This window comes from Myotis yumanensis, unplaced genomic scaffold, assembly GCF_028538775.1.
Source record: "Myotis yumanensis isolate MYYU_CA2020_CCGP unplaced genomic scaffold, mMyoYum1.0.hap1 SCAF_2, whole genome shotgun sequence".
Taxonomy (NCBI): Eukaryota; Metazoa; Chordata; class Mammalia; order Chiroptera; family Vespertilionidae; genus Myotis; species Myotis yumanensis.
Genome location: NW_027223753.1, coordinates 14,061,156 through 14,086,952, shown reverse-complemented (window position 1 = coordinate 14,086,952; position 25,797 = coordinate 14,061,156). Strand labels below are relative to the sequence as shown.

Genomic DNA, 25,797 nt, shown 5'->3' with positions numbered 1-25,797 from the left:
TCTTTCTGCAGGTTGTTTTTGAGTTTGACATGCATCTTCATCCAATAATGCTTGTAATTGTTGGTCTTCAAACTTTTTTGGTTGACCTGGACGTACTTTGTCTTTCATATTGAAATCATCACTTTTAAAGCATTTAAACCAGCATTCACAAGTATCTTGAGATGGAGCATGTTCACCATAAGCTTCCCGAAGTATACGATAACTTTCATCAGCACTTTTCTTCAAAATAATGAGTTAAAACTGCCCGCAAATGCTGTTTTTTTTGGCACAAAATTCGACATTTTTAAGTGTAAAAATATCCATGATATTAACACCTTCAGATAATTTGACATGAAGTTTTGAAGCTTGAGGTCAATACTAACAAAATAGCATGCATATCAAATCGCATATATATCAACATATGTGTAACTCCATCTATTGAAAAAAATCTGCATTATTAACCAGTACACCTGGTACAAGTACCAATTAATGGATCATTGTTTATCTAGACAGGCTGTTTTGTAGTGCCATTCTGGAGGGCTGTTCTTGGTTATATTTTGTCTCACAATTTGAACATCAATTTGGATGAAGACATTGAAAAGACATGCCTATCAGATTTATAAACAGTCAATGCTTGCAAGTTGGAAGGTGTAGAAAACAGACAGTTGAAACTATTGATTGGAACTAACTTTCAAGTTGAAATGCAAAATATAGTAAATAATTTAAGTTTAAATTTACATGGCACTTAAGATGGACCAGATATTAGTCTAAGCACTTCATGCATTAACTCATTTCCACTTACAGTTACCCTTTACGGTAGGTATTAAAACAGAAGTCAAGTAACTTATCCAAGGTTATACAGCTTGTAAGTGGCAAATCAGGGCTTAAACTTAGGCTTCTGGCTTCACACTATGTAATCTTTAATCAGTGCACCATACTGCCTGCAAAAGAAATAAGAATTAAGCCCCATATTCAGGCTATTAAAATTAATTAGGTTTAATCGCAGTTTATTTGGGAAAAAATTCAGTATGAACCTACAAACTGGTAATAAAGCTGCCAGATTAGCTCATGCAGTCTTGGGCCTCATTATTAAAACTGGATCGACGAGGTCATCTTTCAAATCCACCCTCACCCCTTTATCACCCCTTTATTCCATCTCTTGCCTTTGACTATTTCAATAGAACCCTAGTTTATCCTGTTGAATGTTCATCCAAAAATGCAATTCTGATTTTGTTACTCTCTTGCCTAAATCCCTTTGTCCAAGACAAGTTGCAAATTTGCTTCCTTTATCCACTTGCAAGCATATCAGTGTGTTCTGAAAGGTCTATACCAGCCGTGGGCAAACTACGGCCTGCGGGCCGGATCCGGCCCATTTGAAATGAATAAAACTAAAAAAAAAAAAAAAGACCGTACCCTTTTATGTAATGATGTTTACTTTGAATTTATATTAGTTCACACAAACACTCCATCCATGCTTTTGTTCCGGCCCTCCGGTCCAGTTTAAGAACCCATTGTGGCCCTCGAGTCAAAAAGTTTGCCTACCCCTGGTCTTTTTATTTCCTTTAAAAATTTTTTGAGTTAAATACATTTCCCTCTTAGCCTTCATCCTACCAGGCTGTCACTTACAGCATTGGCCATATCTCTTTGGCATTTGCATTTGCAACCTTTGGCATGAAGGTTAATTCTCTTTCCTAGAATGTAGTTGCCTGGATATGAAAACAATTTGTTAGATGTCGTTTGGTCATTACAGAATACTGTGGGATTGTTGCCTTCGTTTACTTACCAAACATTGATAAGGTTCTCAACCTTGCCCCACATCACAGTATTCAGTGCCTAGGACAGAAAAATAAAGATGGCATAGTCCCTGCTCTCGTAGCTCAGAGCCCAGTAGAGGAATACAAACATGTAAGCAAGTATCATGGATACTCTGATAGAAGTATCTACAGAGTTTAGGGTGGTGCGTTCTGGTTGGGGAGGGGTTGTTTGTAAAGGTTTTGCAGTGAAAGATATTCTCCATCAGAATGGGGCAGGGGAGGCTGGAAGGAAGAGGGGAGGGGAGGAAGGCAATGGTAAACTCGTTCCTCAAACATTAACACCTTAGCCTCTGCACTTGCTGTGAGACTTCAAGGGCTTCTGTGTTGCACCCTGTCTACACTCCAACCTAAATTACTTGCTCTGCTTTTCCTTTGTGCCTCTCATATAAGTCCTGCTAAATTACTTAAAGTTCCCCAGATGCAGCATTGTTTTGTTCCCTTTCTCCCTCCCTCCCTGTAAATAATTATTTTATACCCTTATGTGCCAGATCCTGTTGAAAATGCTGGAGAGACAGCAGTATAAAACAGCTGTAAACATAAAAAAATCATGTTCCTGACATGAGTCTGACATTCTTATAAAGAGAGATAGTAAACCAGTTCACAAGTAATCAAGTGTTAAATGTGCTAAAAAAAATAAGTAGGATATCTTCCCTTAGAGCTGTCCAAAGATGGAATGAGTTGCCTTGGGGGGAATGAGTGTCTTTTTAAAAAATCCCCACCAGAGGATATTTTTTTGTTTTTTAATTGCTTTTTTGAGAGAAAGAAAGGGAGGGAGGGAGGGAGGGAAATATAGATGTGAGAGAGAAATTTTTATTCGTTGTCTCCTGTACACGCCCCAACCCGCGATTGAACCGGCATCCTAGGTATGTGCCCTGGCTGAGAATCAAACCTGCAACCTTTTCTTTTTCTTTTCAGTTTTTTATATTTTTTAATTAAGTTTTTAGAGAGAGAGGAAGGGAGAGGGGGAGGGGTCGGGGGGGCGGGGAGAGAAACATCTATGTGAGAAACATTGATTGGTTGCCTCTTATATTTTTCCTGACTGGTGATCAAACCCACAACCTGGGTATGTGCCCTGACTGGAAATCAGACCCGCAACCCTTCGTTACATGGGATGATGCTCCAATCAACTGAACCACAGTGGCCAGGGCTGAACCTGCAACCTTTTAGTGTACAGGACGATGATCCAACCATTGAGCCACCCGGCCCGGGCAAACGTCCTTCTTGTCATTAGGAGTGCTTGAGGAGAAGTTGAATGACTACTTCCTTGATAACTGTTTCATGGAGCGGGAAGTTAGATTCAGATGCTCCTTCCAACCTGGAGAATCTCTACATACTGGTTGGGCTACTAACCCTGGGGATTGCATATCTAAAATACATGAATTACAGGTCATTAGAAATGGTTATGAGGAAGCTGCTTAAAAATAGTTCTCCCATTTTCTTTTAGATCAGGGGTTGGCAAACTGTGATCCACAGGCCCACTGCCTGATTTTGTAAATAAAGTTTAATTGAAACATAGCCATGTCATTTTGCTTTATAAAACATAAAAAACCATGTTCCTGACATGATAGAGTTGAGTATTTGGGACAGAGACCTTAGGTGTTATAAAGCCTGAAATATTTACTAAAAGTCAAGTTGTATATTTATATGAATACTGTCAAACTTTAAAGTAAATGTACCAGCCCCCTACTTTAAATGCTTTTGAGAACAGGAAGTGAATCATGGCAGCTGTGTTGAGGAAAAGGGTAGGGCACGTTTGGTTATGTTCTATTTTAGACCTTCTTGGCCCACCAACGACAAGAAGAGCTAGCCTTCAAAATGCTGGATAGGGATACTTGGAACTGGGTTCGAGAACTTTGGCAGAAAGGAGCCCTGAATGAGACATAATTTGGTGTTGTATCTTTCCAGTATGAATTGGAACTGAGGTAGACACTTGTGTGTGTGTGTGTTGGGAGTGGTGGTGGGCAGGGGAAAGGGAGGAGTTGGCATTAAAATATGGGACTACCCTTCCTTTGCTTCACTTTCCTCTTATTTCTGAGGTTTACTATAAAAAATTTCCTTCCCAGACCCCATCCTCAGACACAGTCACTTCTTCTGAGCAGTAAGATGCACTAAGGCAGCGGTTTTCAACCTGTGGGTCTCGACCCCTTTGGCCGTCGAACGACCCTTTCACAGGGGTCACCTAAGACCATCCTGCATATCAGATATTTACATTACGATTCATAACAGTAGCAACATTACAGTTATGAAGTAGCAACAAAAATAATTTTATGGTTGGGTCACAACATGAGGAACTGTATTTAAAGGACCAGAAGGTTGAGAACCACTGCACTAAGGGAAAACAGCATGGTAAGAGAAGAGGGATCCAAGGGGTGGGTGCTGTATTAGGCAAGATGGTCAGGGAGGCTTCTTTATTTTCCTATATAATAAAGAGCTAATATGCTAATTAGACTGAACAACAGAACAACCATCGGACGACCTTCCGGATGAAGCTGGGGCTACGAGGGCCGAGCCCCTTGCACGAATTTCATGCATTGGGCCTCTAGTTGTTTTATAATTGGTTCTACCTTTCTGATTTCTTAAAGGCAGGTTTAGATTTTAAGCATCTCTCTAGCATTTGGCTGGGTGCACGAGATGTCTACTGAATGGACGAATTTTACCTGGATAAATATGCTTATGGGGAATGTGGGAGGCACTTTATGGATGGTCCTGGAGGAAACAAAGCATTTTTTCCCTCTGGCTATATTTAGGGCCAAAAGGTCAGATATAGTGACCCTCCAAACCCATTTTCGATCCATTTCCTTTTTTCCCTGGGTGGAGGCTTGATCTTAGCCAGTTACTGTTTTTAAGAAGATTAGGTATACATAGGACTTTTCAAAGTGCTTTGACTGACTTTATTTTTGCTTTGTGGTAGGTTGGGGTGATAATATTTTTTCAGAGGAATGAGCTAATGATATATAGAGAAGATCAGTGACTTGGCCAAAAAGGGTAGCATTCTTAAAAAAAAACAAAAACCAGACTTGGGTTCTCCATCTGATTATCCTTACTAGCTGTGTGACCTTGGGCAAGTTCCAGGGCCCTATCCCATAAGGATGTTGTGAAAGCTAACAGTAATGGCCACTACTGTTTGTTGTGATTTATGTGCAAGGCATTCTGCTAAGTGCTTTATATGCTTGGGGATTAATATATATATTACATATCTTCTTCTATATAATAAAAGCCTAAGCAACCATTACAGCGGAACAACCAGAACGACCAGTCGCTATGATGCGCACTGACCACCGGGGACAGACGCTCAACACAGGAGCTGCCCCCTGGTGGTCAGTACGCATCATAGCGACTGGTCGTTCCCACAGGGAGAGCGCCGTCTGGCTCACAGCTGGCAAGCGCAGTGGCGGTGGGGGGAGCATCTCCTGCCTCCGCGGCTGCGCTAAGGAGCAACAATTACCAGCGAGCAGGTGGGCAGTAAGGAGCCAGGGGTCCTGGACTGCGAGAGGGCGCAGGCCGGGCTGAGGGATGACCCACCCCCCTCCAGTGCAAGAATCCTAGAGAGAGGAATATCAACATGAGAAACATTGATTGCCGCCCCTGCATGAGCCCAGACCAGGACAATGCTTCAAACAACTGAGCCACCCAGCCATGGCATATTGTCTTTGTATGGATGAGAAAACCTCAGGGAAGTAATTTAAGGGAAAGTACACAATAGATCTGAGATCCCTAGAGAAAGCATGTATATTAAGTACTTTTAATATTGTCTATGCAGCAGTCACCAGCTGGTGGTCCGTGAGGTCCGAAAGGGTTTCCTTTATAACTTATTGTTTTTATTGGTCTGTATAATCAGAACTGCACACTTTGTAAAAACACTTAAAAAGTTTATAGGGAGATGATTTTACACAATGGGAAGAACAGGAGACTAAGTTGCTGGAGAAATCACAGTGTTTACTTCTAAGTTTCAGTTCCTTCATTTTTAAAATAAAAAGATTGGGTCAAGTAAGTGGTTTTATTTTAAATAAAAGTGGTGAAACTATTTCTTTAGTCTTGAGGGAGCCAAATATGTTAAGAAGCTAAAATCATTGTCTAACCATGCTCCATACCTGGAACTAATACAAGGTAATATTGAATGTAATTGAAAAAAATTTAAAAAAGAGGCTAAAATCAGTTGCTTTGGTTGACTAAGTACAACTTATTTTTATCTTTTTAATATATATTTATTGATTTCAGAGAGGGAGAGGGAGAGAGAGATAGAAACATCAATGATGAGAATCATTGATCGACTGCCCCCTGGATGGCCCCCTACGGCCCCCTACTGGGGATCGAGCCGCAACCTGGGCATGTGCCCTTGACTGGAATCGAACCTGGGACCCTTTAGTCTGTAGGCGACACTCTATCCACTGAGCCAAACCAGCTAGGGCGAGTAAGTACAATTTAGAAGCTCAGGCTGAGCAACACCAGCCAGGGCCAAAGTAGTGTTTTTGTATGTGGCACTCACAGTAGGAAACATGGATGGGAATGAGAGAAATGGTTTCTGTCTTTTTTTTTTTTTTTTTTTTTTTTTTAAATCTTTATTGTTCAGATTATTACATTTGTTCCTCTTTTTCCCCCCCATAACTCCCCTCCTTCCAGCTCCCACCCCACCCTCCACCCTCATTCCCCACCCACTGTGTTCATCCATAGGTGCATGATTTTTGTCCAGTCACTTCCCGCATCTCCCACACCCCTTTTCCCCCCAAGAATAGTTAGTCCATTCCCTTTCTATGTCCCTGATTCTATTATAATCACCAGTTCATTCTGTACATCAGGTTATTTATTCACTTGATTCTTAGATTCATTTGTTGGTAGATGCATATTTGTTGTTCATAATTTGTATCTTTACCTTTTTCTTCTTCTTCCTCTTCTTAAAGGATACCTTTCAGCATTTCATATAATACTGGTTTGGCGGTGGTGAACTCCTTTAGCTTTTCCTTATCTGTGAAGCTCTTTATCTGACCTTCAATTCTGAATGATAGCTTTGCTGGATAAAGTAATCTTGGTTGTAGGTTCTTGGTATTCAGCACTTTGAATATTTCTTGCCATTCCCTTCTGGCCTGCAAAGTTTCTGTTGAGAAATCAGCTGACAGTCGTATGGGTATTCCCTTGTAGGTAATTGAGCCTCTTTCTCTTGCTGCTTTTAAGATTTTCTCTTTGTCTTTTGCTCTTGGCATTTTAATGATGATGTGTCTTGGTGTGGTCCTCTTTGGATTCCTTTTGTTTGGGGTTCTCTGCGCTTCTTGAACCTGTAAGTCCATTTCTTTCTCCAGGTGGGGGAAGTTTTCTGCCATTATTTCTTGAAATAGGTTTTCAATATCTTGCTGTCTCTCATCTTCTGGCACTCCAATAATTCTGATATTAGACTGCTTAAAGCTGTCCCAGAGGCTCCTTACACTATCTTCACACTTTAGGATTCTTTTTTCATTTTGCTTTTCCAATTGGGTGTTTTTTGTCGAATCTTTGGTTTGATTCTTGAGCTCCTCTGGTCTGCTATTGGGTATAATATTCTTTATTTCAGTCCGTGTATGCTTACTTTCTAATTTCTTTATCGTAGCATCGAGGGTCTCATTAGTTTTCATGAGGCTCTGCACAAATTTATGGCAAGCCCTCAAAATTGCGATTCTTAGCTCCATATCCTCCATTTCTGTCATGCTATTGGGTATAATATTCTTTATTTCAGTCCGTGTATGCTTACTTTCTAATTTCTTTATCGTAGCATCGAGGGTCTCATTAGTTTTCATGAGGCTCTGCACAAATTTATGGCAAGCCCTCAAAATTGCGATTCTTAGCTCCATATCCTCCATTTCTGTCATGTTTTTTTTGTCTCCGCATCTTTTATGCTTTCTTGGTGCACCCCCTTGTGGTCTCTGTGCGCAGTCTTGTTCTAGCCAAGCCTTAATTGTTGTAGTTAACACTAGAGGGATTTGACCACCAGGCCGACTGGCTGTTGGAATCAGCTGTGCGGAAAACGTCTGTCTTCTGGGGAGGCGCTAATCCAGCCTTTGCCTGAGGCGATCGGCAAATGGCTGTGCGCAGAGCTTGGGCGGGCGGGATCAACAGGGCGGGGGGAGGGAGCCACTATGGCCACTCTCAGTCCGTCCCCAGGGGTTCTGCCTCTCTGTCCCAGCAACCGCTGCAAACCTCGGAGGGGCCGTAGCCAGACAGTCCCGCTTCTCCCGTTTGAGTCTGGGTCCCTAGAGACTCGCCCGGATCTGTAGCCCAGAGTCTGAGACTCACTCCTGATTGAAAACAACAACCGCGCCCTCAGCCGCCAGCCCGCTTTGCGCGCGCACCGCCGCACCACCGTACCTTTAAATTTTCTACACTACGCCTCCTCTGAGCGTCGGAATGCTGTTGTTTTTGCTTCTAGTTGAAGAGTCTCTCCTCAGCCAGCCTTCCTGTGGTTCTGGTTGATGTCCGTTCCGACTTTTAGTTGTATTTTTGAAGTGGTTGTTTACGGCGGCAATCTCCGGTGTTTACCTATGCCGCCATCTTCGATCTCCCCAGAATGTGGAATCAAATGGTTTCTGTCTTATAAAAATATTTAAATTTAGGATATTTTCTCTCTACATTTTTGCAGATGAGAAAGCTGGGAAAAGGAGACGGGGAGACAGGAAGAAGTGAAGGTGACAGAGAAAGTTGTGCCCGGGGAGGTAGAGTGGTGGAGAGGGAAATAATCAGAAAGAAGGCAGAATCTGAGAGGCTGAGGTAGGGAGGCTCTAAAATTCCAACCCTTAAGGCTTTGGAGTGTTTTGAGTTGGGTATGGGCTCCATCTGGTGGCTCTAGGCTCAAAGTGCAGTCAATGGAAGGGATCTTGGGGTCTGAGATAAGTGGCATTTGGCATCTCCTCAGATTCCACTTAAGGTTGCTTCTCTTTCCCCCTGGCTTTTCCTATGGAATCATTGTTGATGCAGTTTTTCTCTCACCAGGGATTGCTGTGCTCTCCTATGGCTTAAACTATGGTTCCCTCCCTCCTAAATCCCTAGTTTTAGATGTCATCTTTGATTGTAAATCTTCGTTCTTTTCTAATATATGCATGTAGTGCCATAACTTTGTCTCTAAATATTGCTTTTGCTACACCCCACAAATTTGGAGATTTCTTTGACCGATGTGTTGTTTGATCTTAAAGTATTTGGGGGATATCCCAGCTATTTTTCTGGTATCGATTTCTAGTTTAAGTCCATTGTGGTCTGAGAGCATACAGTGTATGCTTTCTATTCTTTTCAGCTTGTTAAGGTGTTTTATGGCCCAGAATGTGGTCTGTGTTGGTGAATGTTCCATGTGAAATGTATATTTTGCTTCTGTAGTAATCTGTCCATATCCTTCATATCCAGTTGATTGAGTTTAATTATGTCCCTACTGATTTTCTGTCTGCTAGGTCTGTCTATTTATGATAGAAGGGTATGGAACTTTCCAGCTGTAGTATTGGATTCATCCATTTCTCCTTGCAGTTCTGTCAGTTTTTGCCTCATGTATTTTGATGCTCTGTTTTAAGACAAACACATGTGTATTTTTTTTTTTTAAATATATTTTATTGATTTTTTACAGAGAGGAAGGGAGAGGGATAGAGAGTTAGAAACATCAATGAGAGAGAAACATCGATCAGCTGCCTCCTGCACATCTCCTACTGGGGATGTGCCCGCAACCCAGGTACATGCCCTTGACCGGAATCGAACCTGGGACCTTTCAGTCCGCAGGCCGACGCTCTATCCACTGAGCCAAACCGGTTTCGGCAAACACATGTGTATTTTAAGGACTATTGTATCTTCTTGGAGAATTGACCCTTTTATCATTATGTAATACTCCTCTTTGCTGGATAACTTTCCTTGCTCTGAAGTGTGGTGTCTGAAATTAATGGAGCTCCTCCAGCTTTCTTCTGATTAGTATTAACATGGGATAGCTTTCTCCATTCCTTTACTTTTAATCTATAGGTCTTCATTAAAATTTAAAAAATGGGTGTTTGGTAAATAACATACAATTTGGGTCTTGATTTTTGATCCGCTCTGACAATCCTTTTTAAGTGATATAGACTATTGATGTTTAAAGTGATTCTGTAGTTGGATTAATATTTACCATATTTGTTACTGTTTTGTTTGTTGCCCTTGTTTTTTGTCTTTTATTTCTGCCTTTGGTGGCTTTGATTGAGCATTTTATCTGGTGCCATTTTCTTTCCTTTCTTAGCATATCAATTAAACTTTTTTTTTAATGGTTGCCCTAGAGTTAGTTCAAGTTCAAGTACAAGTACCTTATAATAAAAACGTAATCCTAATTTCTCTCTTCTGTCCCTTGTGTCATTGCTGGCATTTACTTCGTCTATACGTAAATTATGTCCATTGGATATATTGTTGCTATTATTTTGAACTGTTATCTGTTAGATCACTTACTAGTAGGAATACAGAAAATTAGGCCCTGGCCTGGTACTTCAGTTGGTTAGAGCATCGTCCTAATATGCCAAGGTTTTGGGTTTGATCCCCAATCAGGGCACGTACAAGAATCAACCAATGAATGCAAATAAGTGGAACAACAAATCTGTGTTCTCTCCCTTCCTCTAAAATCAGTTTTAAAAATTAAAAATTACATTTTACTTTTACTCATTCCTAGTCTAATGCTTTTTTTTTATGTGGCCTGAGTTTTTGACCTATATAATTTTCCTTCTCACTAAAGCATTTCTTTTAATATTTCTTTCAAGGCAGGCCTACTGGCAACAAATCCCCCCGATTTTTATTTGTCTGAGAAAGCATTTTTCTTGACTTTTAAAGAATAATTTTGCAGGGTACAGAATTATAGGTTGGTGTGTTTTTCCCCCTCAACATTTTAAATATTTCACTCCACTCTCCTCTTGCGTGATTTCTGAGAAATTGGATGTAATTCTTACTTTTGCTCTATAGGTATTTCTTCTTCTGGCTTCTTTTAAGGTTTTTTCATCTTTGATTTTCTGCAGTGTGAATATGCTATGCCTAGGTGTTGGGTTTTTTTGTGTGTGTGTGTTTTTTTGTTTTGTCTTATTTTTTAAATCTTTTTATTGATTTTTAGGGGAGAGAAATGAAATGGTTAAAAGGGAGAGCCTAACCTATTGGGGTTTTATCACCTACTAAGAGCTTTTTTAAACTCTGAGTTGTTCACACTGTGCTTCAGCAATTGTCAATTGCAGTTTAGGTTTTCTTAACCTGATACTAGTTCTTATGGAGGTTTCTACTGTGGAAATTTGTGATTTTTCTGAATCCACTTGTCTAATTTTTGGGGGGAAGAGTTTTTCTCTGTGACCTCAGTTTTCAGGTAGACCTAAAAAGAGTTACTGATTTTCAGTTTGTTCAAAGTGATGACTTCTAGGCTGCTCACATGCTGGACCTGAAACTGGAAGTCTGCCCTACCTTCTCTGTGGCTTTTACTTCTTTACTGCCTTAAATTTTTTTAAAGGTTTTTTTTTTTTTTTATTGTGGTAAAAAATAGTAGCTGTACCATTTTATTTTCCCACTAACAGTGTACAAAGATTCCAATTTCTCCACATCCTTACCAACGCTTGGCTACATCCTAGTGGGTGTGAAGTGATATCTTATTGTGTTTTTGTTTTTTAAAAAATATTTTTATTGATTTTAGAGAGAGGCAGGGAGAGGGATAGAAACATTGATCCACCTCCTGCACGCCTTAGTGGGAATCGAGCCCGCGACCTGGGATGTGCCCTGAACAGCAATCCAACTGTGACTTCATGTGTCAACGCTCAACCTCTGAGCCACACTAGCTGGGCTAATTGTGGTTTTAATTTGCATTTCCTGAATGATTGGTGATGCTGAGCATGTTTTTTTTATGCTTGTTGCCATTTGGATATCATCTTTGGAGAAACTGCCATTCAAGTCCTTTGCCCATTTAAAAATGAGGTTGCCTGTCCAGATGGCTCAGTGGATTAGCATGGTCCCATGCACCAAGAAGTTACACCAGTGATTCCTGGTCAGGGCACATGCCCGGGTTTCGGGCTTGATCCCCAGTAGGGAGCATGCAGGAGGCAGCTGATTGATGTTTCTGTCTTTCCCTCTCCTATCTAAAAATCAGTAAAAACATACTAAAATTTTTTTAAATGAGTTTTTGTTAATATTATAGCAGTTCTTTATATATTGCTTATTAATGCCTTCTCAGTATGCTTACTGTCTATTACCAAATAATAGTGTTTTTCTTGAAATGTGATTTCTTTCTGACTTATATGTTATTACTGTCCAATGTTTTAGTTCCACTTTGATTTTATCCTGTCCCTCCCAACCAATTAATTTTTGTTATTAACTGATTCAGTGCTTGTTGGGGTTAAATTTATTTACTTACCATTCCTTCTTCCATCTCATGCCTTCTTTAAGTGATCAGTTTCTGTATTCTGAAGTACATTCAGAAATATTTTTTTCAGTGAGGGTCTGTTAATAAACATTTAGGTTTTTTAAAATATATTTTATTGGTTTTTTACAGAGAGGAAGGGAGAGGGATAGAGAGTTAGAAACATCAATGAGAGAGAAACATTGATCAGCTGCCTCCTGCACACCTCCTACTGGGGATGTGCCCGCAACCAAGGTACATGCCCTTGACCGGAATCGAACCTGGGACCTTTCAGTTCGCAGGCCGATGCTCTATCCACTGAGCCAAACCGATTAGGGCAACATTTAGGTTTTTATTTTCCTTTCCTTCTCATCTAGGCACAGATTTAATTTTGGTTGAGACTTTGCTTCCTGAATATGAGGCTCCATTGCATATCTTTTTATTTAATTAAAAAAATATTTTTACTGATTTCAGAGAGGAAGAAGGGAGAGGGAGAGATAGAAATATCAATGATGAGAATCATTGATTGGCTGCCTCCTGCACACCCAACACTGGGAATTGAGCCCCCAACCTGGGGGGCATGTGCCCTGAGTAGGAATCAAACTGTGACCTCTTGGTTCATAGGTCAATGCTCAACCACTAAGCCATGACGGCCGAGCTCCATTGCCTATCTTTTATCAGTTCTTGAAATTTATTAGCTAGTAGCTCTTTACAGATTGCCTCCCCCCATATTCTGTCTGTCCCTTCCTTTTGTACTACTTATTAAATTTTGTCACTTTTGGACCTCTTTTGTATTTCTCCTTATCTATTAACCTCTCGTTCACTTTTTCTGTCTTTAATTATGTGCTGCCTTTTGTAATTTCCTCATATCTCTTCTTAACCACTATACTCTTCATTAGCATCTATTTGCTATTTTTCTTTACATTTCTAGCAAATTTTATTTGGTTAATTTAAAAATCTGATCTTTATTGATAGCATCTTGTTATTGTGTCCTGTTTTTGATTCCTTCTTTTATGACTTAATTTATGATCTGTAGCCTATCTTACTTTGATTCTTATTGGTGCAAATCTCTTTTGTTCAGTCATAATAAAAGAGTGGTCCTTACGTGTTTTGTAGTTTGGACTTGCAAACTCAGGTTCAGCAGGACTTCATCAGTGGGACGGACTCTTGTGTGAACTCTCTTTCCAGACTATTTTTGTTTACCTCTGGTAGGTTTCCCATGGATATTACCAGGCTGAGACCATTTTTGGGTTAGCTTCTCAGTGAGAGCAAGTCATCCTAGACCACTCATTCTCTAGGTATTCTATCTTCCCTTTCTGCCTTAAAAGAACCCAGGTCCTGTTATCTTCCTGTGTCAATAAGGTGATTTTTTTTTTCACTAGTCTGCTGCTTTCCCAGAAGCTATAGTTCTTAACATTCTTAGGATTGTTTACTGCTTTCCTACCAAGAGCTTTCCATGCATTATCTCAGAACAGTACTGGGGAGAGAGATGGTAGGCTTCATTATCCCGATTTTACAACTAAGTAAAACCCAGGCTGTTTACTTAATGATTTATAGAAAAACTAATGACTCTCCTGAGATTATGCAGATGGCAAATGGTGAAGATTTTCTCACGGGAAATGAGGCATTCTTTTGTGTCTTTTTGCCATGCTGCCCGGAGGTATTGTTTTTATTGTTTTGTGTGTTTTTTTTCTTTTTTGGTTGCCTCTTGAAAGTGCCCCAACCAGGGTCTGAACCTGCAACCTTGGTATGTGCGCTGACTGGGAATCGAACCTGCGACCTTTTTGGTGTAGGGGACCACACTCCCACCAACTGAGCCAGCCTGGCCAGGGCACTGGTGGAATTCTTCATTCGGCTGAAACTATATATCAGTTCATTATCAGCCATAAAGAACCTTATCTTGTAGGTCTATTCAAATTAGAGCACCTGCTATGTTTTAGGCACAAGAAGCACATTTGAGAGCTGACGTGCAGATTTTATATTTACTGCCTGACATGCTTTATGTTTTCCGTCTGTAGAGTGATAATGGTCTCCAGCTGCCAAAGAAGGTTGTGGATGCCAAAAGAAAGGTAACCATTTCTCATCCCCTCGAGTGGAATTGGATGCCCCTTGGAGTTCACACTGGCTGGCGGTAGACATGGCTGAGTTTACAAACTACAAGGATACTGCCTCCAGCCGCCACCTGCGGTTTAAGTTACAGAGTCTAAGCCGCCGCCTTGATGAGTTGGAAGAAGCCACAAAAAACCTCCAAAAAGCAGAGGATGAGCTCCTGGATCTGCAGGACAAGGTGATTCAGGCAGAAGGCAGCAACTCCAGCATGCTGGCTGAGATTGAAGTGCTGCGGCAACGAGTGCTGAGAATCGAAGGCAAAGATGAGGAAATTAAGAAAGCAGAGGACCTGTGTCAGCTGATGAAGGAGAAACTTGAAGAGGAGGAAAACCTCACCCGGGAGCTGAAATCTGAGATTGAGCGGCTTCAGAAACGAATGGCTGAACTGGAGAAGCTAGAGGAGGCCTTTAGCAGGAGTAAGAATGACTGTACCCAACTCTGTTTGAGTCTGAATGAGGAGAGAAACCTGACGAAGAAAATCTCCTCTGAGCTGGAAATGCTCAGGGTCAAAGTGAAAGAACTGGAATCTTCCGAGGACCGCCTAGATAAAACTGAGCAGAGTTTAGTGTCAGAGTTAGAAAAGCTGAAATCATTAACTCTGAGCTTTGTAAGTGAGAGAAAATACCTGAATGAAAAGGAGAAAGAAAATGAGAAACTTATAAAAGAGCTCACTCAAAAACTGGAGCAGAACAAAAAAATGAACCGAGATTATACAAGGAATGCTTCTAATCTTCTGGAAAGGAATGACCTGCGGATTGAGGACGGTATCTCTTCCACACTGCCATCCAAAGAATCAAGAAGGAAGGGCACTCTGGACTATCTAAAGCAGGTAGAGAATGAAACAAGAAATAAATCTGAAAATGAAAAGAACAGAAATCAGGAAGACAATAAAGTCAAAGACCTTAACCAAGAGATTGAGAAACTTAAGACACAAATCAAACATTTTGAATCTTTGGAAGAAGAGCTTAAGAAAATGAGGGCCAAAAATAATGACCTTCAGGATAATTACCTAAGTGAACAAAATAAAAACAAACTCTTAGCCAGCCAGTTGGAGGAGATAAAGCTACAAATCAAGAAACAGAAAGAATTAGAGAATGGGGAGGTGGAAGGGGAGGATGCGTTCCTGTCTAGCAAAGGCAGGCACGAGAGGACTAAGTTTAGAGGCCATGGGAGTGAGGTATCCGTGTCCAAGCACACATCTCGGGAACTGTCTCCTCAGCATAAGCGGGAAAGGCACCGAAACAGGGAGTTTGCTCTTAACAATGAGAACTATTCTCTGAGCAACCGGCAGGTTTCCTCTCCCGGTTTCACGAACAGGAGGGCAGCCAAAGCTTCCAACGTAGGGGCAGGTACAGATAGTGGGACTCAGGAGACAAAGAGAACTGAAGATCGATTTGCATCTGGCTCCTCTCAGAGTGAAGGGAAGAAGTCCAGGGAGCAGCCATCAGTGCTTAGCCGCTACCCTCCCGCTGCTCAGGAGCACAATAAGGTTTGGAGGGGTACTCCTAAGCCAGGCACTGAGAGTGGGTTGAAGGGAAAAGTAGAGAAGACAACACGAACATTTAGTGATACCACCCATGGATCTACTCCCAATGACATATTGTGTAGAGCTGACAAGGCTTCTGACACCTCCACTGAGGCCCTCTTTGGCAAGAGGGGGCAGGCGCCTAGCAATGGAAGTCAAGTAACTCAGGCCGCAGACTCTGGCAGTTCTAAGGCCATTGGCGCTCTGGCCTCATCTCGAAGATCTTCCTCAGAAGGGCTCTCTAAGGGCAAAAAGGCTGCCAATGGCCCAGAGGCTGAGACCAGTTCTTCAAATTCTAAGGCTCCACTTTCATCGAAGTATCCTTATAGCTCCAGAAGCCAAGAGAACATCCTTCAGGGTTTTTCAACCCCAAATAAAGGAGTTGATCAACCTGTAGCAGTTGTGATGGAAGACAGCAGTCAGCATGAGGCCCTAAGGTGTCGAGTCATCAAATCTAGTAGCAGAGAGAAGCCAGACTCAGATGACGACATGGACATGTCGTCTCTTGTTACCGCCAAATTGGTAAACACAACCATCACTCCAGAGCCAGAGCACAAACAACAGCCCAACTCTAGAGAAACAGCTAGATCCCGAGGGGGCCTTAGAACTGCCTTGTCGGGGGATGATAAAGATGTTGGGACAGAAAATGAATCTGTGAAACCTGTCAGAGCCTCCACCAATGCTGTGGAATTCCCAGAGGCCAATGGTGCTGGGGTGAAAAGTCAAAGGCCCTTCAGTCCCAGAGAGGCCTTGCGGTCCAGAGCTGTCATCAAACCTGTCATCATTGATAAAGATGTGAAAAAAATCATGGGAGGGTCTGGAACTGAGGCCACATTGGAGAAACAGACATCCACCTCCAAACCAGGACCAAACAAAGTGACAAGCAGCATTACTATCTATCCCTCTGACAACAGTAGCAGCAGCAGCCCAAGAGCCGCCCCAGGTGAGGCCCCGCGGGAGAGGCACACATCCACCAGCAATATCCAGGTTGGGCCACCAGACCTCACATCAGTGAGCAACCACGTCAACTCTCCCTTTGAGGTCTCCATTCACAAACATGACATCACCTTGCAGTTCACAGAGGCTGAGAGAATGGGAGATGGGTCCCTGAAGAACAGGCCTGAAACAGTGGTCTCTCGGAGCAGCATTATAATCAAGCCATCGGATCTGGTGGAGAGGAACCATGCACCCCCTGCAGAGACAGTCAGGTGGAAAGGCCATAGTGCCCCTTCGGAGGTGAGCCCTTCAGAGGCCAGGCATGTTACTGTGCGGAATGCCTGGAAGAGCAGGCGAGATTTGAACTCTTTAGAAGACCCCCCAACTCAGATAGGTAAACATGTGGTATCTACCAATGCCTACACCCAGAGGTCTTCTACAGACTATTCTGACCTTGAACAGCCCAGGTCTTACCTTTTGGAGCAGGGTCCTCGAAGGGTAGGAAACCCAGGGGATGCCCCTGAGCTCTCTTCTAGAAGGACCCAAAGTAGCCTCACTGTGTCAGAGATGCTCACTCGCCGGAATCGGGTAGGCGATGCTGTCACGGCTGCGGCTTGGAACCATGTGGCAGGCATGGTAAGTCCCACTTCTTTCCCCACTTCAGCCGTCCCTTCCCCTTCCCTTTTTTTCTTTGCCCCCTTTGTCCTGGCTTGTGTGACTCAGGATTATGGAGACCATGGGGCTGGGAAACAGTGGGTAGCTCAGATAACTGTTGAAAATAAGACAAGTTTGCCCTTAAACAATAAAGTACCTTAAGAAAGGTATTTGACAGAGGAGCATGAATTTCCAAAAATCCTTTTTCCCATTTGTCTCCTGTATTTGTCTTCACGTATGCAGGCCTCAAAAAAGGAGTTAGGGCCTCTGTTTTCTTGGGTTGCCAGAGTAGCCAATGGAGCTCTCCTTCTGGCTCCACAGAGCAGCACCTAGAAACACAAGAAACAGCTGCAGGGAAGCTCTGAGTAAGAGGAAGCCCAGGGCCCTTTCTGTAGAGCAGAGATGGAGCAGGGAAACGAATTCTTGGCTGCCTCAGTTCAAACAGAGGATCTTTGCCAGCTGCTGGCATGTAGGGCAGGGGTGGGGAACCTTTTTTCTGCCAAGGGCGATTTGGATATTTATAACATCATTCGAGGGCCATGAAAATTATTAACCTAAAAATTAACCTGCTATATTTGGTCAAACATGTAATTAACTCACCAGTAACGTCTTGGCAGGGCCAGACAAAATGATTGGTGGCCGTATACGGCCCGTGGGCCAAACGTTCCCCACCCCTGATGTAGAGGGATGAGGAGAGCTAGGGCTTACACTGGGCCTACTTTATAGGCTTTATGCCTGAGCATCTTTTTGTCCCAGATACCTGTCAAGCCTATTACATCATCAGTCTGAGGGCAGGGCTGGTTCCTGTAGCTTATTACAGGATAGATAAATCCAGAAGCTCCTCCTTATTTGAGGGTCAGACTGTCAGAACAGCATTTGAAGGGGAAGCCACTGGGAGTATCTTTTAGATGTGGAGCCTGTGATGACATTTTGGATCTAGACATTATGACTATACTAGAGGCTCGGTGCACAGATTCGTGCACTGGTGGGGTCCCTTGGCCTGGCCTGAGCCCTCTCGCTATCTGGGACCCCTCAGGGATGTCGGACTGCCAGTTTTGGCCTGATCCCCATAGGCCAGGCTGAGGGACCCCACTGGTGCATGAATCTGTGCACTGGGCCTCTAATATGTATATAAAAATCTTTGGTTAATCTCTTCCCTCCCTTCCCCTTTCCTCTTTCCCTCTGAGATTCATCAGTCTGTTCCATATTCCATGCCTGTGCATTGAGCGTCTGCCCCTATTGGCCAGTGTGTGTCATAGCTACTGGTCGAACGGTTGCTTAGGCTTTTATATATATAGAAGATAGATGTTAACACTTGACAAAGCTCTTCTCCACCTACTTATCTCATTCAGTCTCTCCAACAGCTGTGAGCAGGTTTTATCTCCATTTTTTTAGATGTAGAAACTGAAGGTCAGAGACAGAAAGTGCCTTATCCAAGGCCACCCAAGGGAAATACTGGAAGAACTAAGATTTGAATCTGGAATTCCTATCTCTAAGTCTACTCTTCTTTGTAACCTGCCACCCTTTCTCACTCATACTTGTGTCCTTTGATCTTAATTTGCTTTGGAGCACCAAAGCAAAACATTAACAAGGCAGAAGTCTGGGAGAAGAGAGTGAAAGATGGGTGTCTAGCCCTCTGAAACAGGCTATCTGAGATAGGATGAAAGGTATGTGATGAGGAGAGATAGGATATGGCATGCAAAAGGGAAGGAATGTGACTTATTGGTGGGAAGTAGGAAAAGAGCTGTCCAGCTTCTGTTTCAGCATACTTCCTGCCTACCCACCAAGGAAATGGCTCTCACCCTGAGAAGCATGCAGCCTTCTTGTGCAGAACTAGAGGACCACTGGCTACTACCTAAGGGTACCACTCCCATGCCCCATTCCTGGCCCTGTACTCTGTAGAGCTCCTGTTCACTTGTGAACCCCCCAGGCTACCCTAGGAGTTCCTAGCAGATTGGAGTTTGCAGTCTACTCTGATTTCCAAGGAATTTTTATATTGGCCTGTCTATCTTTGCTGGTCTGTCTGGGCTAGGTCTCCCTCTGCCAGGCTGGAGAGGGACCACTGGGATAACAGGGATAGGGAGTGAGGGTATCTTTGTTACTCACTGTGTTGTCTTCCATATCTCACTTTTGTCATCTATTGGCACAGGAGGAAGGTGATGACTGCACACTCAGTGTCTACAGGCGACCACACAGCTCCATGGAACGGCCTGAACTGCCCGTGAAGCAGGGGCTGTCAGAGCCTGGGCAAGCACAGGCTGAGGAACAGTCACGACCAACCAGGCCCTGTGCTGAGGAAAACTGAGCCAGCCGGGTGAGGTCTCCTGTGTCCTCTGCTCCTGCTCAGCTCCTCCACCTTCTCATCCTATGAAGGATCCCAGGCCAGTTCACTGGGCTAGACACAAGGCCTTGGCTGGGAGATTGTAGCAGAGAGCCAGGCTGTGGCTCAGGTCATTTTTGCCAGGTGGCCAATGGAGATCAGAAACTACAAGCTGGACAGTCACCCAGGCCCAGCCTTCCCCAATTGATGCATGAGTCCCCTCGCCTTGTCCCTGCCCTGTTCCCGGTAGAATCGGCCACTCTGGCCCCCAAATAGGGAATGATATAGAAATGTCTTATATCCTTACCACACAATAGCCCCTTCCACGCAGTTAATGTTCTCATTTCTTGGTCTCCTCACCACATCCAGTTCACTCCCTGTCTGCCCTCGGGACCCAAGTACCGACACTAAGACTTACCAGCCATCAGCTCCATTTAGGGAGCTTCCATTCCTTTCCCCTTTGGAATTCCTCAGACTTTTACCGAGAGGTCTGTGCTGCCTCTAGGGGATTATGGGACTATGACCTGGCCCCCTTGCTGACATCTGTTTTCTGGAGGCAGAGACAGATACCTGCCCACCTATTGGAATGACATCATCCCTTCCCCGACCCCAGCTCACCTTCCAAAGGCACCTGGAAGTGCACAAACTTCATGCATCTCCTTCCCTGGGCACCAATAATGCTACTGGCATTGCCTGCTTCTCTCCTGTGGCTGGAGACTTCACGCTGACTTTGTTTCCACCTTCGGAATATTCCCAGACTAAACTGGGCCTGACCCAGCATACTCTGCCTTCTAGGAAGCGCCCAGCAAAGGGGAAAGTGGACAGGAAGAAGCACTTTCCCTTTAGTCACTCCACAAAGCAATAGCTCCATCAAAGGCCTGGACTTTGTTCCTCCTCCTCCATCCCCTAGGGAGGTGGTATCGCACTTTACCAAGCTGATGCATTCCTATAGGAGTGGGTCCATGATTCCTGCAAACCAACTATCATGATGATGACTTCATGGGAGGAAAGGTAACACATGCCCATCAAGGGCCCCAGATTTATACAATTCAGAATGCAGCAAACTTTTCAGGAAGCCACATAAATAAAAACTGATTAGCTTCCTTATTCACATGGGGAAGTTAAAAAAAAACACCATGTAATCTTGACACTATTTCTGTAGCATTCTCAGTTCAAAAAAGGGATCCCCTTCAAAGGCTACCTTTATGAAGCAAAGACTTCCTTCATAGTGAAAGAGCATTAGAGCAGGAGTCAGGAAAGCTAGATTTTTTTTTTTATTTTTTTTTAAAATATATTTTTATTGATTTCAGAGAGGAAAGAAGAGAGAGAGAGAGAGAGAGAAACATCAATGATGAGAGAGAATCATTGATCGGCTGCCTCCTGCACGCCCCCCCCACTGGGGACCAAGCCCACAACCCGGGCACGTGCCCCCAACCGGAATCGAACCCGGGACCCTTCAGTCCGCAGGCTGACGCTCTATCCACCAAGCCAAACCAGCCAGGGTAGATTTTCTTAATGGCTTTGTACTTTGCCTCAGTTTCCTTATCTATAAAATGAGTTCTTTGAAATGGTTTCTAAGGGTCCTAAATCTGGCATTCTAAGATTCTTTTTCCATCATCCCACTGGGTGGTGGGGGTGTGATTCTCGATTTTATAAGGTGTCAGTCATCCAAATGGGTTTGGGGAATGTGTCTTTTGATGGTTTTCCTGGGCCCTTTTAATCGTGAGGTTGAGCTCCGTTGGCTTCATTTTTCCAGTCTGTAACATGGTTAGATTGATGATCTCTGCAGCCCTTTTTGGCACCAATGCCACACAGTATCTCCTGCTTACACTTTCCATAACACCAGTTGGTGTGTGTCCTGTTCTATGCTTCTTGGGTCATCTTTTCTGGCTTTACTCAGTGTGGGAATCAGTATTCATCCCCCCTATGTCTGCATCAGACTTGGCAGCCCTGGAGGCTTGGGGAGCACCTACCGTCCTTTCAGGGACAGGAATGTTTTGCTCCTGTTTCCATTTTCTGGAGTTTTGCCAATCTCAAGGCATTGTCATGAGGCTTGCCTGTACTTCACGTTGCTGCCTCAGATGTTCAACTTCAGATGCAATTTTCAAAACCTCTTCCTACTGACTTCTCCTGGGTCACCAGCCAGAAACTAGCTTTCTCAAGGCTGCAACCTCTCACTTATTGCCTCCCTATCATCTTCACTGGTTGGCAACCCTGACAGTCCAAAGGAAACTGACTTCTATTTGTGGTCAACTAAGAGTATAGGAAAGTCTGTGGCTCTTCTCTGCTGGTGGAAACATGAGTGCCAAGCCATGCCTTCAAAGTTCTCGCTGATAATTCTCATCTTGGGCACTGGAGCCCTGGATTCTGGTGCTGTAGCTCCTGGTGCCAAAGTCTGGATCTTTTCACATTTCAGCAACATCAACATCTGCCGCTACCCAAAATGCTGTGTGGAAGAGGGACAGCTCTGATACTCTCTCGCTGGGGCGGCTATCTTAAAATCTGAGTGCAATAAGGTTTGGTTGTACCAGTTATTTCAGGATATTTTGTTTCATCTGCACATTTTCTAGAACTGCTGAAAAATAGATTTTAAAGAAATGTCCTCAGCATTATAGAAAATACCATTTGTAATAGCCTGTGAAGGCTATAGGCTCAGTTATCTTGGGCTTCAAATGGCTGGCAAGGCTGGCTCTCAGATCCCAAAGTTGGAAGACACATTTTTGAAAAGCAACCTAGGTGAGACCATCTGGACCCAGGCCTCACCATCAGGGGTTCTGGGAGAAACATCCAAATAAAAGGGAGACCTGGTAGTTGAATAGTTCTCTAATGAAGCCAAATATTCCCTGTCCCAGCCAATAAACCCACTTTACGACAGGCCTTTTCTGCAGCTTAGCTCGAACTTTGAATTTTCCTGGCAGGTATGTGGTTGTGGGAGGGTCCTAGTGAGGCGGGGAACCTGGCTCTCCAGAGCTGCTTTGCTGGAGGAAATAGAGCTGGCCAAAAGCCAGGAGCTGGTCTCTTCTACCTGCTCTCACCTGTCTCTTACCGATCTGGTATTAAAAACAACTGGAGAAAGCTGCAGGAATATGGGCAAAAGGAAGCAGTGGCTGTTTCTGCTTTTGAGTGGCAATGAAGCAGTTATAATGTGGGTTACAGGGATTTGCAGTGGGGCCAAGGATTCCAACCTTGTCCACAGGCAAGCTTGCACATAAATCATCCCTCTCTCCTGGGGTGTGAAGGGGTCTATATTGATCTTGGACTTGTCATCCTGGAGCAGTTTTAGTTCATTATATTTAGTGGGTTAGTGCCAAGTGCTACCACTTTCCAATAAGGGAACAGGGACCCAGCCTCTGGTCTGGCCCCTAGCTGCCTCTGTTGGCGTGGTGTTCTATTTTGTTTTGTTTTTGGTTGTTCAGACTGCTTTGGAAGAGCTGCTTTTAGGGATTATCTTTTGAATACCCTGCGTGGGGAACAGGGTTCTCCTCAAAGCCTCAACCAAGATCATAGGAAAGGGGCCCTATTTTCCTGCTGCTTCACAGCTCAGAACAATGTACTGAATGGAATGTATTTTTAAGAGAATAAAGTCTATTTTTTGTATTTTAAAGATTGGGAGGGCTAGGGAAGTAGCCCGCAAAAACTATTACATTATCTGTTGGTCCACACTTACTTGCTCAGGCAGGTGCTCGGGCCTCCCCGCCTGGCCCTTGGAGTCTAGGTGCAGCAGCTTCTACATTCCTGCTCCGAGCATGGGACCAAGGAGGCCAGAACCCTGCCACTGGAAACCAGGGCAAAGCCGTGAGCAGTGACTCAGGGCTCCTTGGGTGCATGTGTCTAGTTGAAGCTGCCTGTCTGCATGTATCCTCTGGCTCTCATGCTGTCTGTCGGCTCTGCAGCACAATATGTAACCAATAAAGCTCCCTAGTTTCCATGTGTGTGAGTCAGTGATGCCATTTGTGTTGATGTCATCTCTGCGTACAACTTTTCTATACGTTGGTGCAGCTAGTATATTTCACTGTATTTTATTTAAAATTCTCAGCCAATTACTGGTGCTGTAAGGACTGGAAACATAGCTGAGGCTTAGTAAAGAACATACCTAGAAGCCAGAACTGAATTGGTATTAGAATCATACAGCACCTATTTTATTGCTACATTTTATTTTTAGGCTTATCACACACCAAACAGTCTTCTCTCAAGGGGCCTATGCCATCTATTTAAAAAACAAAAGCACCTAACACTGGTTCAAACACCTTACCCACGCCCTCCCTGCCCCAAGGTAACAATATTAATGGCCGAGCTGGGCTCCAAAGTCGTCATACTTCCCACTGTTTGCTGCTCTCACCTTTACATCAATTAGACCACTTGCTCTGATCCTGGTGTGCAAAATTTCCTAATTACTGTCACTCATTCCAAGACTAGGGAAAAAGCCTTCCACTCAGACCACCAATGTAATATCCCTTAAATCTTACTAAGAATAAAACCTCATTTAGGGAAGAATTCACTAATGCAAGTTAAATCTGATTTCTAGAAGCAGATTATACACTCGCATTTAGTCTGCTTAAGAGCCCTTGGGTAAGGAATAGGCAGACATTCTGTTCCTACAAGTTTTTACCTTACATGGCAAAAGAGACTTTGAAGGTGTGATTAAAGATTTTGAAATGGGGGAGATGATCTGGGTGGGCCTTAAAGTAAACCACAAGTATCCTGAGTGAGAAGGAGGGGGATCTAAAGATCACAAGTGATGATGGAAGCAGAGATTGGTGTGCTTTTTAAGATGGAGGAAGGGGCCATAAGCCAAGGATACAGACAGCCCCTAGAAGCTGAGAAAGGCAAGGAAATATAATCTTCCCTCAGAGCTTGTTAGTAATTTGTTACAGCAGCAAAGTTACCTAAACCCTTGATCTGCTCCTTATGTAGAACTTGCCAAAACTTTATACCAGTATCTTGGACAGAAGTACAGTTAGACATACCCATGGAGGGAATCTGGAGAATAAAGCCAGGATAGTCTGTAGAGGACTACCCAAACTTTGTGTTGTCTTGTGTTTTGAGAATTCAAAGTTTCCCAATATCCATATGCTCATGCCTTTGGCACATGGTCACCTTCCCCACCCTTTGTGGGGAAATCTAGCCTCACAGACCAGGAAGCCCACTGTTCTATAGGAGCCTATCTTCTGACCAAGTCATTTTTCTCCTTTACATAAATATCCTCCTTATGTAAACATAAAATTAACATCTCCAACGGAGTAACACTCATGTCTTGTATACAGCTCTAACCCTACGGGAAAACAAACAAAAAGACAGGACTAATTTTATATGAAGTTTTATTCTCAAAATATAAAAAAACCTACCACACCAAGAGACTAACATGTTCTCTCATAGCACTTGCTTGCCTCCGTCTTGAAGAACACACACTTCCACACTAAATGGACAAGTGCCTTCATCCCTGGCTCCAAGTCACTCAAAGGAGACAACCTCCTGGGCCACCTGGCCATCCTGAACTTCGCAACTGACGGGAAGCCCAAAAGCCAGGGCAGGTTTCTCAGGAATCTATTGCTAGAAGAACTTTGCTTACACAGCAAAAGACACACACGTCCGCCTCTTCCCTTAGGGTACATTTGTTTCAAATGCTTGGGGACTGCTGTGCAGGGACACCTGGTGTGGCCTGGCGAGGCAGGGTGTACATGGCTCCCAAGAATTGGTCTGCAATCCTTCCTGCTTCTCGAAGGCCACTCAGCAGAGCACCATGGACGGTGGCTGGGTAGTTACGGATTGTGTGTTCTCCAGCAAAGAAGAGTCGTGGAATTGGCTATTTGAGGAAAAAAAGTTAAGAGGAAATCAGCACATTGCAAATATACCTTTGTTGTGTTTAAACTTCCAAATTTCTGTTGGCCTTTGAGGCTGAACTCATCCACCCCCAAACCACTAGCCCATCATTCTACCAAAAAGGGTCGCCCTTAGGAGCAGGCGTTTTATTAGAACTGACAAAACTAGGAGGGGACAACAAAACTCAGCCCAGCCTCAGTTCCAGAGTGACACGTAATTGCACCTGTTCTCACATTCCAGTTTAACTCTGGGGACATCCAGTTCTAAAGCTTACTTTGCCTCATGTAGTGCCTACTGGAGGTGGGGGTGACTGCCCTGA

The 25,797-nt window shown here is 43.5% G+C and overlaps 2 protein-coding genes across 5 annotated transcripts in view; one reads left to right on the top strand and one right to left on the bottom strand.

Moving 5' to 3' along the window:
* Positions 1-23,586, top strand: part of LUZP1 (leucine zipper protein 1) — an 83,980-nt gene extending 60,394 nt beyond the window's left edge. For all 3 annotated transcript variants that reach the window (XM_070404324.1, XM_070404323.1, XM_070404322.1), the window contains 2 exons: positions 14,133-17,320; positions 19,488-23,586. In XM_070404324.1, the coding sequence (XP_070260425.1) occupies positions 14,252-17,320; positions 19,488-19,643 (3,225 nt within the window). In that variant the 5' untranslated portion in view covers positions 14,133-14,251 and the 3' untranslated portion in view covers positions 19,644-23,586. The remainder of the gene's footprint in view (positions 1-14,132; positions 17,321-19,487) is intronic.
* Positions 23,587-24,959: 1,373 nt separating this feature from the next.
* Positions 24,960-25,797, bottom strand: part of KDM1A (lysine demethylase 1A) — a 66,542-nt gene continuing 65,704 nt past the window's right edge. For both annotated transcript variants that reach the window (XM_070404325.1, XM_070404326.1), the window contains one exon: positions 24,960-25,461. In XM_070404325.1, coding sequence (XP_070260426.1) covers positions 25,276-25,461 — 186 coding nt within the window. In that variant the 3' untranslated portion in view covers positions 24,960-25,275. The remainder of the gene's footprint in view (positions 25,462-25,797) is intronic.